Below are 17,885 nucleotides of genomic sequence, written 5' to 3'. Positions count from 1 at the left end.
GGATCTTTTCTGCACTTCTGAAGATATGAAGGAAAAACAAAACCTAGGTAAGTTAATTGAATAACACAACTTTATTAATTATGTTTGTATATCATCAATGGACATAAAAAAGCATTATATCCTGAAACTCACATTTTCTTTCATTTACAATATAATCTTATATTTACATCAAACAAATTTCTAATAACTAGGAAGACTATATTTTATCCTCTTTTGTTCTTTGTCAGACTTGAAAACTTTCCTAAGTCATTCTGTCCTGCCATTAGAGTTTACCTTCATTTACAAAGTAATCTGCATATTATCTGCCTCGGGCAAAGGTTGCAGACATGCCTCATCTTGGAACATTACTTTCATGTAGGCCTACCATAGATGGTTGATAAAGTATATCTTCATACCTATAACCATCTCTTGCCCTTATATAGTTATGCAATATGCAACATGCCTTTATTATATCCTCAGCAAAGTCAATGTTGACATTAAGAGGCCTGTGGAATATGCGCCACATATTAGCTAAGATACCAAAGGTACATTCTATATACCTACGTGCTCTTGACAATCTGTAATTAAATATGTTCTGCTTGTATGACAGGTGTTTTCCACTGTATGGTCGCATAGCATTTTCCATAATTCCAAAGGCCTCATCTCCAACAGTTACATGAGGTGAGCATCTTGTGTCATCAGTGGAAAGGTATGTCTATCATATAAAACTGAGCGTACCCAATGCCGTCTTTGGCGCTGTCAGCGCCGATTCAGTCTGCGATTCAACAGCCAAACGCAAGCTATTTCTTCCACGTCCATTCTGACACTGGATGTCACAAAAAAGTAGATATACACACATACACACGTATATATATATATATATATATATATATATATATATATATATATATATATATATATATATATATATATATATATATATATATATATATATATATATATATATATATATATATATATATATATATATATATATATATATATATATATATATATATATACTGTATATATATATAAAGAAGCATTACCGTGCGTTGGCACTTGCGGTCAAAAACGCTTCGTGTGAACGATTACAGCGTTAAACGAGCTGTGGCCGCCGCGGTTAAAAACGCCCTGTGTGAACGTAGCCTTAGAGTTGGTTTACATAAGGTATCTGCTTTCAGTCCATATCTTTTTGACCTGATAATGGATGTGCTATCTCAGGGAATAAGAGATCAACCCCCTTGTGTATGTTGTTTGCTGATGACATCGCAGCTCTTCGTTGGGCGAGACGGTAGAGCTGCAGACTGGCGACTCACTGAGCCGGAGTTCGATTCCCGGCCGGCTGATGAAGAGTTAGAGGAATTTATTTCTGGTGATAGAAATTCATTTCTCGCTATAATGTGGTTCGGATTCCACAATAAGTTGTAGGTCCCGCTGCTAAGTAACCAATTGGTTCTTAGCCACGTAAAATAAGTCTAATCCTTCGGGCCAGCCCTAGGAGAGCTGTTAATCAGCTCAGTGGTCTGGTAAAACTAAGGTATACTTAACTTGATGACATCGTGTTATGCAGCACCAACAGTGGGGTAGTGGAGTCAAAACTAGAGCAATGGAGGAAGGTACTTGAAGACAGAGGATAGAGTCCCACACCAATAGGAAGAAGACTGAACACCTAAGATTTAATAAAGATCAAGGCTCCAAGATTAGTATGGAAGGGACAAGGTTGAACCGAGTAGAAAAATTTAGGTATCTCGGTTCAACAGTGGCTGATGATGGAAATTTGGATGTAGAAATAACACATACACTGCAGGATGGATGGAAAAATTGGAGAAACATGTCAGGTGTCTTGTGCGACCGCAGAATCAACATAAAGGTTAAGACAGTAGTGAAACCAGCTTTGATGTATGGAGCAGAAACATTGCCGGTAAAGAGAGTGCCAGATAAGAAATTGGATGCGGTAGAGTTGAAAATGCTCAGGTGGATGTGTGGAGTTACAAAAATGGACAGGATCAAAAATGAAAGAATAAGAGGAATTACTAAAGTCGTAGAACTATCAAAGAAGGCCCAGGAAAGGTGAATGCAGTGGTGTAGCCATGCGATGAGAAGGGATGAGACATGTATAGGGAGGAGAGTGAAGTAGATGGAGGTGCCTGGTGGGGGAGCAAGAGGAAGACCGAAGTGAAGGTGGATGGGTGTAATTAGAGAAGGCCTGAGAGACAAACAGTTGTCAGGGGACGATGTGTTTGACCGAGCCAGGTGGAGCAAAGCTGCCAGAAACATCGACCCCACATGTGTGTAAGTGTGTGTGTGTGTGTGTGTGTGTGTGTGTGTGTATGTTTGTGTGCTGAGAGAGAATATTTTGAATTATTTTTTGTATGCCTATAGATTACTGATCAAAAAAATGGCAAAAATTGACAGAGAGAAATGAAAATAAAGATAACGGAGAGAAGTCCTTGTAAATGCGGTGATAAGAATCTCAAATAAGGGAAAAAATAGGCATTGTAGAAGATACTACGAAAAATTAAGACAAGTTGAGGCAGAAGCGACCAGAAGAAATATGAGAGAGAGAGAGAGAGAGACTAATTTTCAACAGTAAAAGAGAGTAACAGCGTTTTGAAGGAACTATATTAGAGCGTAAGTGAGGCTTCTGGTGTTACGGAGTTGAATGCACCCTTGCATTCGACATGTGGACTTAGTCGCACTAACGGAAATTAAACTTAATATTCTTTCTGGTGTTTTCAGTTCTCAGTACCTTCTTTCCTCCCTTATTTTAACTCTTTCTTACCTGCATGTTTTTTTTTTTTTTTTTTAGTTTTTATGGAGTTGCATTTCCTCCATAACACTTATGAGGCCTTTCCGTATGACCTTCTGTGACTGTTTTACTAGACCTACGTCAAACTTGCTTCTGGCAAAGCATCTAATTAAGTGTTTAGTCTTGTGGACATAGGCAATCTGTCTTTTTTCTTCTTGTTTCATAATTCTTTAATTTTTTGGCCCATGCCCAGAGAAAACTAAGAAAAGAAGGGTACGGCTTAACCAGGGAGAAAACGCTAGACCTACCTCTTAGAGGGAATAATGTTATTTTAGTGAGGAAAAACAAGCGGTAATTGCAAAATCCTTTGTTGTCTTCAACTCCCCAGTTCCTATAACATGTTTTATATTTATTTCCCTTTTACGGGATGTTACATCCTTTATGTTATTAGGTTTTAATTTAGTGCGTAAATTTCATCGGTAATGTATAACATATATAGGTCTATAAATGTCAGAGGACATCATTTATTCATTAAATCTTTAGGTTTTTTTTTTTTTTTTTGAGAGAGAGAGAGAGAGAGAGATTCATAGTTAACTGGCAGGCAGGAGGAAAAACTTCGAAACTTGCAGGTAAATTTATTTGGTAGCTAATTGTTTATACAGCGTGTTAGAAAACTACGTAAATTATTATACAAAACAATAAATTAAATAACAGGATAAATACAATAAATATAACAAATAAATTAACGAATAAGTTTATCATACTGGCCTGAGAAATCATAATTTTTGCAGTATTAATCATAAAATATTATCTAGGAATGGTTTTATAACACTGTAATCGTATATAACAAAGATGATTATTTGTGTTAATAATATGATTGCCAATGTTATTCCTACAGGGAGAGTCTATCCTATCCTTACTAGTCGCTGTTGCGAACTGAACTACACACATCTGTCTGGTATACAACACGTCTGTGGTATGTGACATTCGTACGTACAACAGTAGTTCTATGTTACATCAACTGAAAGACTGTATGCCTATTATTGAATATATATATATATATATATATATATATATATATATAGTTGAAACGTGCGTGGACAAAACGCTTTAATTGTATGTAACCTCACTGAAAATGTGCACATATGGATTGACGATAATGCTTTATTTAGATAAAGCAATCACTTAAACTTGTGACAGGACCTTAGGCGTCTGGTGGGAGCGGCAGTGGCTTAATTTGATAGCCGAAAAGCCACCAGGATCGGTGGGTCATAATGACAAGGCGTTAATTGTTTTAATAATTACATTAGAACAATAACTAAATTTGTATCATAAGACTTAATTGACTGTATGCTTAAAGGAAATGAGCAACAAGCTTCTTTGTAAGTTCCGGGCCCTAAGAATTTACGGCAAGCACGGTGACTATTTTCACCCTAATGGAGACACCATGACACATTACTCATAAGCTAAATAACAATGGTAGTTCTGCTAACATTCTATACTTATTTACAACTGGAAAATTATACTTGAAAACCATTCAAACGGCATTCAGTTGTAAGTGACAGTAGCCGCCCCCCCCCAAAAAAAAAATACAACATACATACACAATATATATATATACATATGTATATGTATATATACTGTGTGTATATATATATATATATATATATATATATATATATATATATATATATATATATATATATATATATATATACACACCAGACTAAAGTAATAACATACTCACATTATTAGTCATTGATACTTTCTCTACTGGTTTTCGTAAAAATGTTCGCAAATTTTTAGTCCGTCGCCGAATTTTCGCGTGAAGTAGGAAGCTCAAAAAAATTGTTATTGATATAAGTTTTTCTTATAGTTTTTTGGTCACAAACTCGGTCAGGGATCAGTGCACATGGCAGTCTCTGTCTTTACTATATTATCTTACGCACACACACATGTATATATATATATATATATATATATATATATATATATATATATATATATATATATATATATATATATATATATATATATATGTATATATACATATGCATATATATATACATACCTATATGTGTGTGTGTTTATAACTAGGAATTATTTACAGTAATCAAACTCAACATAAACATAATGAACGTTCCCTGTCCCTCGTTGTTATTTTCAGTCGCCTATTCGGTGAATTTCATAATTACTTTGATCTAAAGTTATTTAAACTGTGAGTCACTTCACGTTATATCTATTCTTGTCACTTCAAACACTCACTTCCATGTCATGTCAGGTCCATATTGCAGTTATTCTCATTCGAGTCACTGTCACTATTGTAGGTTTATTCATTTTCACTTTGCACACATAATCATTTTCTGTAACACAGTAACACTTACGAAAGTCATTGTCGGAATGTGTTAACTAAGGACGTATGTCATTTGTAAGTTGAGTCAGTTTGGTTATGGCTACCTAATACTTTCATTTACATTATTTTCATATCAATATCGTCTTTTTAATTGCCATTGTCGCTATAAATCGTTATAAATCACTTTCTTTCTTTTTAATTAGTATTGGAAACTTCTTTCTTTCATTATGCTCTTTCTCATAATGATGAAGAGACTACGCCCACAAAGCTGCAAGGTTGCCAGATGTTTACACTGAAATATGAGTCATTTTAAATGTCTCTTCTGAAAACAAGTAAAGGCTTCATGTGATGAATATGATGACCATGATATACCTAATAAACTGTTATTTTTGTTAAAGAAAGCATACAAGAAATATTCGCAGTTCAAAATGATAAAGACTTGTTAACTATTTTGGGTAATCTTTCGTCAAACTCACGCGCTACCATTTACAAAACGACGTTCTAGATATCACAGGCGCAATATAAGTAATAACAGAGCTAACCCTGAAATCATTTCGCATTAGGGTTTCTTATGGTAAACCTTCTTCTTCTCGAATTCCGTTTTGTTCTTGGAGAGCTTCCCGTTTTTGGAGTAGTTGAAGATGTTGAAGAGGGAGATGGGGCAAGATTCGAAATTCCCGCCACATTCTCCCGCCTTGCCGAGTGCAGATGCTTTGTTGTACTCCTCCAAGAAGTTGTCTTCTTTTGGACTGTTCGAGAGAACGTTTGAACATTAGAATCGCCTTTCGAGGCTTGTCTTAAGTTAAAGATGGAGTGATAACAATTATGGTAATAAATATATTTAAGCAATCACGCACATTAAGAGACATATTTACAGTGGTGTCATATGAGCTAGTTTTCTGTCAAGAATCAGTATGTTGTCACACTTTGTCAACAAGGGATTCATTTTTTTTATTATAGATTACTGTATGGAATAAGCCACAGATGGTGGCAGAGCTTAAGTACACACACACACACACACACATATATATATATATATACATACAGTGTATATGTATGTATATATATATATATATATATATATATATATATATATATATATATATATATATATACACATTATGCGAACCATTGTAGCGAATGAGAAACTGATTATGTGAGAAAAAAACGGGCTTATTGGTGCCACAAGAATTACAAGATTCCAGAAAACTAGACCTCGTGTGACGCATGGTGGCAGAGCTTGAGTCAAATAGGCTTATGTTCATACTAATAAATCACTGTGAATAACGTACGAGGAATTGATTATAAGAAAAAAATGGCTTTTTGGTGCAAAGTTTAGGCGCAAGACTTAGAAGATTCCAGAAAACTAGATCTCTTGGGACGCATGGTGGTAAAGCTCAAGTCAAGTAGGCCTATTTTTATACTAGTACGACACCACTGTAAATAACATATGAGGAACTGATTATGTAAAAAAAAAAAAAAAAAAAAAACTAAATACTTGGTACAAAGTTTAGCAACAAGACTTAAAAATTTCCAAAAAACTAGTCTCGTGTGACGCAGAATTAGAATTTAGACTCACGTCAAGAAAGTGGCCAGCATTTTCCCTAGGAGATTGAGTTTCTGTATCCTGGTGTGCTGAGCCTCGCAGATGAATCTCAGTAGACAAATGCGCCCGTCGACGCCAACCGCTGAGAGAGAAGCAGCTAGCTGCTCGTAAATCGCTTTCTGGTCTTCCGCAAGGCTCCTTCGAGTCGAATGTCAAGGAAGGGGAGATTGAGAATGAAGATGAAATCATTTGCATGAGAATGTTAAACTAAGGTTTTAAGTTTAACCACTATTAACTATAATTCTTAGCTTAAAATCCAAATGCATATTCCTTACGCTATTAGGAGCCATTTGCTCGTGTCCTCCATTAACTTACATCTGTAGATCATCGTCCTACTCGAGAAAGCCTCTTGAACCGCTGTTGTTCTTCATTGTCACGATTCTGACATAACTCTTCCAGTTTAGATAAAATTAGACAAAAACTAACCATGCTTTCTTCTCGGCAAAACAGTATGTTACAAACGTTTACGTAAAATGAAAAAAATAGGAGTATTACTTCTCTAAAAACCAAAACATTTGAGTTTAAAATTCAACCATGAACATGGAAAATGGTCAGTATTACTCGCTTCCAAATTATACAAAATTAGACCAAAACCTGCCACGTTTTCTTCTCGGAATAATAGTTATAAATTTATACATACAATGAAAAACGGGAGTGTTATATTGTTATTTCTCTGAAAACAATAAAAACGTTGACTTTAGAATTCAACCATGAATATAGTAAAATGGTAATTATTACTCATTTTCGGTGCTAACAGACTTATTATTGCTTCGACTATAACTTCCTACTTAATTCAGCAAAACACGAACACTTTGAACTAATATATTTAGCACCCTACTTGATCAAGCCCTTGGCATAAAAACGTGAGAACTTGAGCGTGCATTGTCCCATTATTGTATCACGTTACACTCATTCAGACAGACATAGAAATGCGATGTTCTCTCTCTCTCTCTCTCTCTCTCTCTCTCTCTCTCTCTCTCTCTCTCTCTCTCTCTCTCTCTCTCCAAACTTACTGAATAACAGGGCAAGTAAAAAGAAAATCATCTATTGAATAAAATAATAAAAATTTAGGAAAACTACGGAAAAATAAGGAATCGATATTGAAGAAATGCTTTGCACACACACATACATATACTGTGTATATATATATATATATATATATATATATATATATATATATATATATATATATATATATATATATATATATTCATTATGATCCTCACCTTATGAAGGTTTCGACAACATCGTTTTCTCATTCGGACTTACGTTTCATGAGACGTGATGTTAGTAAATTTCCTCTCCTATACACGATAAAAACAAAAATCGTACGTCCTACAGGAGTGCTAAAGGAATCTACGCTGGCGCCTAGTATTAATTTATGAGATGTTCAACAACCATACAAACATACAGACGCCATCCTTACATATGATACAGATTGTAATATTTTTCCAAAAGAGTTGATATTCGTTTAGAACAAGCTTTAATTATTAATAATATTAAAATTAAGGAAGAAAACATAATCTGCCTTTCCATGACAAATTTACGGCGGTTATCTTGTAAAACTTGGGAAAAGTATTACATTATCTCTCTCTCTCTCTCTCTCTCTCTCTCTCTCTCAGTACTCTAGAGACACATAGTGTTTGTCTTATTTAGCTAAGGGGACTTTCTGCAGCATGAAATATTTGAAATATATTCCCTACGATAAATTATGCATGAACTCTATTATGTATATATATATATATATATATATATATATATATATATATATATATATATATATATATATATATATATATATATATATTACATTCACAGAGGACCTCAGTAATACGGAAGGTTCAAAAGAGGAGAATCTATATTTCCAAGGTTTCAGGGGCTCATTTGCTTCCATCTTCAAGGAGTCAAATAATTTGGTTCCTTGAAGATGGAGGCAGAGGAGTCTATGAAAGCCTAGAAATAAAGAATTCCTTCTTATGAACCTTCCTGTTATTGAGGTCCTCTGCTAAGTAATACCTATAGACACAGTGAATTTGTGTAATTGGAATATTGATATATATACATATATTCATGTACTGCATATATACATATATGTATATATGTATGTATATATATATATATATATATATATATATATATATATATATATATATATATATATATATATATATATATATATATATTACGTGCGCCTGTGTATACGTATGTATGTGTTACTTCTCATTCAGATTCATTCTACACAGCATTATTAATTAGAATAAAGAAACCATACACCGCCCAACGATATTATAATGAAACACAATTACTTGTGTGCATCCAATTGCCATTCCCTCCCTAATGAGAAAACGTGATCAACATTTCCATCATTCATGGAACGACAAAAGGCGATGCAAATGCCAGCGAGTGTTTATCCTCCCGCACATCACCTTCATTCATCAGTCACATCACGTCACGTCATCTTACTGTATTTTGACGTTACGTAACTCTATGGAAGAAGCCCCACCTCTCCTTTTTATCTGGACAAATGGAGGTTCATATGGGTAGCTATGGTCGTGGAGCGTCTGGTTCAAGTTCTCTTTGTGCTTTGGCTTACGTCCTTTTCGGGCGTTTTTCGATCTGACCGTTGCCGAAGTAACTGCATGGAGGCACTCATGCAGTGTGCTTATTTGTAGGCGGCGTACACACACACACACATATATGTATATGTATATGTATATATAAGTTAATATATATAAATATATACATAGAGAGAGAAAGAGAGAGACTTTAGTAACCCAGTACCTAAAGGAGCCAGGAAGTTGCAAAAAATTTCTGAAGAGATTTCTAAATTAATTTCGCTGTGAAGTTTCTTTTGAGGTGTTTCAAAAGAATAGAATGAACTATAATTCCACCTCCCTCCCCCACCCGAAAAGACAGACCACCAATTTCCCAAAGGCCGTGATATAAAAATAGCAGGCCAGAGGTAAACAACAGACATTGTAGACAAGTAACCCTGCAAACGCTGCCTTACCCCGTCTTCAGTTTGTTTACCCAGCTGAATCTCTGTTTTGGTCGTCTTAACAGGAGGGGACTTCTTCAGCAATGTAACATTTGGAGCCTGCTGTGATAAATGAAATTACTTTTTTTCCGCTGCTACTACTACTACTACTACTACTGCTGCTGCTGCTTAACAGGAGGGAGATTTCTATAAATTTTTTTATAATTTTCTACAGAAATATAATGATAGATGCCTGCTTTTATAAATGACTATTCACTTCTACTGATACTACTACTACTATTAATATTGCTACTGCCACTGTTGCTACTACTTAACAAGAGGAAGATTTCGATCAATTTGTTTTACAATTTTCTTCAGAAATGTAATGGTAGAAGCCTGCTATTATAAATTAAATGACTATTCACTTATCCTACTGCTGCTACTACTACTAATAATAATATTACTACTGCTACTGTTGCTACTGCTTAACAGGGGGGAGATTTCGATCAAGTTGTTTTAGAATTTTCTACAGAAATGTAATGATAGAAGCCTACTAATATAAATTACATGACTATTCACTTCTCCTACTACTACTACTACTACTACTACTACTACTACTACTACTACTACAGTTATTACTGCTTAACAGAAGGGAGAGTTCTGTCAATTATTTTTTAGAATTTTCTTCTCCTGCCTCTACTACTACTGCTACTGCTATTACTACTAAAACTACTATTACTACTACTACCACTACTTCTTTATTTTTATGCTTGAAGACCCAGTTCCCTTGGTTTCTCACTGCAGTGATAAAATTAAATCTGTTTATCTAAATATTTCATCAAAATCCTGATGAAAATAGCCATCCAATAAGCGTTAAATAATTATACACTCTTGAGACCATCGTTACTACTACTGCTACTGCTACTGTTACTGTTAGTACTTCTACTGCTGCTGCCTTTTGGCTTAAGAACCAAGGTACCGTCGCTATTCATGGCACCGAAATTGGGCATGGACCCTGTCAGTGTTATCTTAACATTAATATCATCTTCCATGAAAAGCGTGATACCTTCTCATAAAATTTAAGCAGTAGCCTATTACATAAAATTATAAGTTTTTGAACGGACTGGCCATGCCTTAGAACCTAACTTACTACTGGTTGCTCAGAGATAAGGAGTTTGTGCTAACACAAGATAGCTGTGCATCTCGGTCGCCACCCCACCCCGCGTCCCTCCCCTTCTCACACACGGAAAATGAAACTGACTAAATTTTGTGCAATGGTGAAGTTCTAAAATCGGATAGAGGATTTTTCTAAAGGCTTGCTTTATAATTGAAGATCGGGAGAAATCACAAATTTCACGTGATGCTCCTTAAAGTATGTAACACCTTATAAGAAGTTCATTGACAGTAAAATTTAGTAATATGTTAGATATTTGTGATTATTAAGGAACACTGGGAGGTTTCGCTTTCTTAAGTTCTCATTAATATTTATTATTTACTATAACTAATTTCATTATCGCCAAAACAATCATTAAAAACTAAATTTTGATATCAACAGGTCAAAACTGACTGAAAGTCACTTAAACCAAAGGTAATCACCCTACCTGCTATTACCAATGACGAACCGTTTTCTCTGTGGACCTTTGATACTGTGGTAGCTGTTGAAAGGTTGCTGCGCGCTAGAGGAGGAACCACCAGCCCTTGAATGAGGGTCATAGGTGCTGTAAGATGATGTGGGACTCCTGTAGGAAGTGTAGCTACTTCCTGTGAGTTCATTCTGACTATTTTGATTTACGAAACTTCCGCCATGATGCTCGTGAGAGCCAGAAGTCCCAGAATGCTCAAATGATCCGGAGCTTCCGGAATGACCAATGTATGATCCAGAGCTTCCAGTATGATCACTGTATGACCCATAACTTCCGTATGGGTTCTCATAAGGTCCATAACTTCCAGAATGATCACTATGCGTTTGGAAAACTCCGAAATGACTTCCGTAATCGTTGTCATGAGATCCGTAACTTACGTAACCGCCGCCGGTAGTATCTGGAGGACCGTAATAGCTTCCGTAAGGCGAATAGTCACTATCATAGTCACTCCAGGGTAGTTCATCCTCATAGTCTGCTGGATTGACATCGCCAAAGAGGGTGTCCAGGAAGAACAATGTTCTGAACAAGAAACCGGTGTTGCCCAGAACGCGTCCGGTTGTGCCCAAAATAGGAGTGTTGCAGTAACCCTCGATGAGGAAAATACCTCGTGTTGATGCAGCCATCTTGGTGTCTCGAAGTCTGACTCAGATACTATGTGTGGATATCTTTGTTTTCGACTTCTTCCTTCTACTTCAAATAGAATATTATGCCTCTTTCTTTTCAGTCTATTTAGTGATCCCACAACAAACACGGCGTTTCTTTATATTCTCTTTCCAGATTAATTATAGATCATAGCACCTGATATAAGACACCTTACTGTCGATCAGTGATGCCACTAGCCGAGGGAATCAGCTGCTCAGTGCAGGACCTGTTGGAAAAGAAGAAATCAACACTGTCTGGCTTTGTAAAAACATGGGGACTCACCTGCCTTTATCTGGTTTGCCCTTTTTTCCAAAGACTTGGGTCAAGTCAATGGCTGCTCTGAAGACAAAGACGATGGTCGTTGCCAGTTCTGCCATGTCAGTGTTTTTCACAACAATCGGAAGGTTCAGCTGGAAATGGGGAAAGAGCACAATGCCAGAATAGCATTTGAGATGCATTAAGAGCTTCTGGTGTTACTATCTCATTCAAATTCAAATTTTCTCTTTTCAGAACTTATAAACCTAAGAGTTAAATGAAGCACATAGTTCTTAACTGTTTACCTACCTAGTACAGTATATGCATCTCATTGTATATATATGCCCTAGCTCTACATCAATTTACTTTCGATTATGGCTGTTGGCAAGGGTGAGAAAGAGTTGTAAAACCAGTGAAACAAATTAGCTAGACTTGCACTTCGAAAAAATTCATGATATATGTGTACCCTAGCTCTATACAAATTCACTTTCAATGGTTGTTGGTAATGGTGAGAAAGAGCTGTAAAACTGGTGAAACAATTTAGCTAGGCTTGCGCTCAGAGAAAATTCATGATGAATGGATGTAAAAGAATGATTATACATTTTCCGGTAAACATGAAAGCAAAACCTGAGCGCTAGTTACGTTGAATCTTTATGTCACATTATTATTGGTAACCTTAGCTAATTTAAGTGAAGCTGGCCTCTTCCTCAGATATCCTCTTTGATTGTAATTTCGTCCAGAATTATATTTGGTCAAAGAGGATGGATTAATGAAACTATGTAACGAACGTGAACAACAACAACAAAAAAAGAAAAGATGATGAAATATAGGAAAGCATGACAAGGATAAATCTTGTCAAGGCGATAATAAAAGAAAAAGTAAATTTCAATATAAGCATAAAGGAGAGGGGACTAAATTTGCAGCTGAAGTTCAAGAAAAGGCATTATATGGAGGTCCAACCTATCAGGCAAATATAAAGTACAGGGAAAGAGATAGCTGGATAGACAGATAGATAGACAGATACTGCTTGACTTTCGCTGCTCTATCGTAATATAAACTTCTCATTCAGTAAGCCTTTCTGGGAGTGAAAAGCTTTGAATATATATATATATATATATATATATATATATATATATATATATATATATATATATATATATATATATATATATATATATATATATATATATATATATATATACACATTTATATAAATAATTATATATGTATATAAATACATATATATAAAAATAATCTACTAGACACTTTCTACCAGATAAGTATGTAACTGTAATAAACACAATTCCCTCTTAACTTCTCGGTTTCTTCATATTTTAGATACGCTTGTCACTACAAAGCCTAAGGTCCATATGAAGATGCACACGAAGAAATTCTGACGCCCTGGTAAGATTCGAATGGTTCGAATCTTGCCTAGGCTTCAGAATTTCGTCATTTGCTTCTCCATTTGGATCTTAGGATTTCTAGTGACAAGCGTATCCACATTGTGTAGAAATCGAGAATTTAAGAGGGCACTGTGAATTTGACTATTACACATACACACATATATATCATATATATATATATATATAAATATATAAATATATATACATGTGTATATATATATATATATATATATATATATATATATATATATATATATATATATAGTGCATTTATATTCAGAAACTTCATGTTATATATATATATATATATATATATATATATATATATATATATATATATATATATATATATATATAAATATATATATATATATATATATGTGTATGTATATATATATATGTATGTGTGTGTATTTATATATACAGTATATATGTGTATATTTATACATAGGTGTGCGTGTGTCTGTGTAAAACATCATATTGGCGTGTGTATCTATCTATTGTTTTAGTCTGAAAAATACATCTAACTCTATAGTCACAAGTATCTTTGTGCTTTCTCAGTTCAATGAATTTACCCACCTGGTTTTCGAAGAACCAAGTTTGTCCCGTGTGCAGCGAGATGCTCTCTCCCGAGATGATGTCAAAAGTTCGAGGCATTGACATCTTTCTTGATTTTTTCTTCTTCTTCTTCTTCTTCTTCTTCTTCTTCTTCTTCTTCTTCTTCTTCTTCTTCTTCTTCTTCTTCTTCTTCTTCCCGTTTGCACTGTGAAATAAGCAGGGTGTGTTTTAGGCCAGGCAGTTATTACCCGAATGCATAATTTCTGTCTCTTTTTTTCAGTTCTTTTAAACAAATGCTCATTTGACTTTGATTGGTGACCTGACCTTTGACTTCATTTAATTGCTCTGTTTGTTTCTGAAATGAAATTTCCTTCATTTTATAGAGTAATTGAACAAAATTTCACAACTGAAAATCTACATATTAAGATATGTAATAAACTTATTTCACCAAAATTATTATGAAGTAATCTGATATTTAGAATATTTTTATAATTCATTGGACGAGTTACAAAGAAATGATATTGTGAAATTCGCATAAATGGCACATAAGCTACTTAATAATCACAACGGTTATACAGAAGTTTGCATGAGGCATATTTAATCTAAGGTAACATGGTAAATAGTGATAAAAACAAAAAAACTGCAGGATGTCTCCACCGTAATTTCAGAAGCAATTGCAGAATCCTCTAACACAATGAGGAATCTATCTTTACACGCTAATATGAAATATAATGTATATTGTCAGATCGTATTAATCTACTGCCTCAGAAAAGCCATCTAAAAGGAAGAATGATGAGTGAAAGCTTAATAACCCAGTACAAAGAGGCAAAGAAAAAGAAAAAGAACAATAAACAAATCAATACATAAATAGGAATGTCGTGAATTGTACAGAGAACGCACGCGCCTCACCGAACATACAAATGCCATCGCTATTTTCTGAAAAAAGATTACGATTATATTCTATAAGAAGTATTCTATACAATGAAGTTTAAGCTTTTGTGTGTGTGTATGTCTGTGTATACACAAGGAATACCATTATACCCCTGTTGACCTATGCAGAGAATTGGGTATGCGGCTGTTAGTCGACTGGGGTGGGCTGTACCCAGGGTGGCAACTTTATCTCAAAGGACTTTCTTAAGAACAGGAAGGTGAACTCCCTCTGGAGCCATCCTCTTTAAAGGGAAATGGCCTATAGTGATATATATATATATATATATATATATATATATATATATATATATATATATATATATATATATATATATATATATATATATTTATATACATGTTTATATATATAAACATATATGCATATATATACATATATACATGTATATATAACACACACACATATATATACACATATATATATGCATATATATATATATATATATATATATATATATATATATATATATATATATATATATATATCCTAAATAGCGCTGTCGTTCTTTGATATAATCTAGCTTGCACAAGCAAGTAATTCTAATGTCTGTTTTATTAATATAAAGAAACTGTATCATAGGGGCCAGTATCTGAATTAATAATACTTACGCTCATCATATACAGTAGACCCACGCACGGAAGTTCCTTAGTAACTTCGTAGTTCTACAAAGGACGGGAAATCCCTTATTTCCGATTGCTCAATAGAATGTCAGCTGTCAGTCGAGTTCAACATGTGTTACAGATTCAAAAGAAGAAAGTTCTTGGCAAGGTCTGTGCCACAAGTTCACTCTATGATTGATGGCATTTATTTTGCAGACTTGTATATAATTTTTTTATGGTTTATACCAACTTCCCTTATATACTACTCACTGATGTTTTCTAATAATTGTATGTTCCTCAAGATCTTCCTCACCAATTAAATGAATGCTTGAACTACTCTTTCCTCTAACACCAAGGAGAACGCCATGCTGTTTATCAGCCTGCCAAATCAAAAGACCTGCCCTATGCTGTTTCCTAATTATAAAAGCAACTGCCTTGCGCAATTTACTTCCAGAACGCTTAAAAAACGTTCATCTTGCTACACAAGAGAATGTATCAGGCTGCTTATTCCCTAACCACCCAAGAAAGTGTCTTGTTCTACCTGTCTTCTCATCACTCAGTGAGGCGCATCTTGCTCCTGATATCTTATCCAAACAAGGAACTGAGTAATGGTTTAACCATTCAAGGAAGCACCCCTTCCTATTCATCTCCCATCACCAAAGGGATTGTATGTTACTGTCACGTTCTTACTAACCGAGGGACTAGTACTACTGACTTCCTAACATCAAATGAACTATCACTTTGCTACTGACTTATTAACTCTGTAAGGAAGTACCTCGCCTTCAAGAAGTATCCCTTCATACTTATCTTCTCATCACGTAAGGGAATGGCTTTTGCTATCAAGTTCCTTACCAACGATGGAGGTGACTTGGTGCTACTTACTTCCTAACAACAAAGGAAATTCTTTGCGTTGCTTATTCTGAATCTAACCAATGAACAGCTACTTTATTACTGACGTACTAACTCAGTAAGGCAGTATCTTGTCCTATATGTTTCCAAAATAATCAAGGAAATGCCTCGTTTTACGATCTAACAACTCGAAGAACTAAATTGACCTCAAAGGTCGTTCTTCCGAGAACTCACTTCAAAGGCACCCCAGCCTTTCACCATTGAGTCTTTCTATTCAAACTCAAAAGCCGTCTCGAATACTGGGACTTCTCAACCTCTACTTCAGCTTGCCAGAAAGGAATTTTTTTTTTCTTCGTCAAGATTCAGTAATGTTTTAGTAATTCTTTTTATTTGCAGTTTAATGTTTAATATTTCAGTGTACTTTAAAAACAGAGAGTCTTTGTAAATAAGAAGACATGAAAATATGAAATGAATCAAACCTTCAACTTTTTTTTTTTTAATATTAGCCTACAAACTCGTGCTAAATTTTGATTCACCTTCAGTCTGTATTTTCTTCTCGGTGTGATAAATTGACCAGTGGGTAATTAAGGTTGGAACTAAAGTACACTAATATATTGACAAAGAATAAGGATACAGGTTAATCTCAAAAGATTTGGGTTGTTTTCTGAGTATTGTTAATGTAAGCCTTATAAATAAAGATATTCTGCAACAGTTATAAGTTTCGTAATCCCAGTCGACTAACAAAACCTTCAGAGATAACCGAATAAATATCTTACTTTCACCATCATTTCACAACGTCTGTGCTCGTCACTACTTTTCATTAAGCAGGCAAATGAACGCAGCATTATCCTTAATGAACGCACTTTCGTTAACAAATCATTACTAATTGAGCAATCGACCGCCAGGAATTCCTTTGTCCTTCTACGGCTTCTTCCCGCCGCTTTCTCACACTCATGGACGCAGCCCTGTACTTGCATTTCGTCTTCCCTGATGATTATCATGACTTCATCATGATCATCATGACTTCATCATGAATCTCATGACTTCATCCCATACTCATCAACTGTTGGGTCGGCATTATTGCGTCAGAATGACCTATACTCATTCGCTAGGTAAGTTGTCCTCATGAATTCGGGTGATAATTGCTTATGATGTCATCAATTTCGGAAATCAAGGTTTTCTCATGACAGGTTCCATGATTTTTATTAAGAAATATGTTTCTGTTTCTGTAGGATGAGACAACAGATTTTCACCGAGACGCGAACAAGCACAGGTGTATGCACACGAATGATAATACAGATATATGATTTCGGTTTATAT

At 34.7% G+C, this 17,885-nt stretch overlaps 1 protein-coding gene across 1 annotated transcript; it reads right to left on the bottom strand.

Annotated features, from left to right (window-relative positions):
• Positions 1–4,793: 4,793 nt before the first annotated feature.
• Positions 4,794–14,375, bottom strand: LOC136852629 (uncharacterized). The gene is made up of 4 exons (XM_067127557.1): positions 14,190–14,375; positions 12,235–12,362; positions 6,664–6,828; positions 4,794–5,833 (listed from the first exon to the last, which is right to left on the bottom strand). Exons 1-4 carry the CDS (start codon positions 14,271–14,273, stop codon positions 5,644–5,646), a joined length of 567 nt encoding a protein of 188 aa, XP_066983658.1. The 5' UTR covers positions 14,274–14,375; the 3' UTR covers positions 4,794–5,643.
• Between the last annotated feature and the right edge of the window lie 3,510 nt (positions 14,376–17,885).

Source organism: Macrobrachium rosenbergii, chromosome 25, assembly GCF_040412425.1.
Source record: "Macrobrachium rosenbergii isolate ZJJX-2024 chromosome 25, ASM4041242v1, whole genome shotgun sequence".
NCBI lineage: Eukaryota > Metazoa > Arthropoda > Malacostraca > Decapoda > Palaemonidae > Macrobrachium > Macrobrachium rosenbergii.
Note: the sequence above shows the minus strand (reverse complement) of the source record. Positions and strands in the feature narration are given on the sequence as shown.

Excerpts from the sequence above, each read along its gene's own strand:
- LOC136852629 (XM_067127557.1), bottom strand. The coding sequence starts at position 14,273 with ATGTCAATGCCTCGAACTTTTGACATCATCTCGGGAGAGAGCATCTCG. Across the intron at positions 6,829-12,234 it reads GGCAAACCAGATAAAGGCAG|GAGCCTTGCGGAAGACCAGA; the intron begins GTGAGTCCCCAT and ends TTCGACTCGAAG. Across the intron at positions 5,834-6,663 it reads ATGCTGGCCACTTTCTTGAC|TCCAAAAGAAGACAACTTCT; the intron begins GTGAGTCTAAAT and ends TCTCTCGAACAG.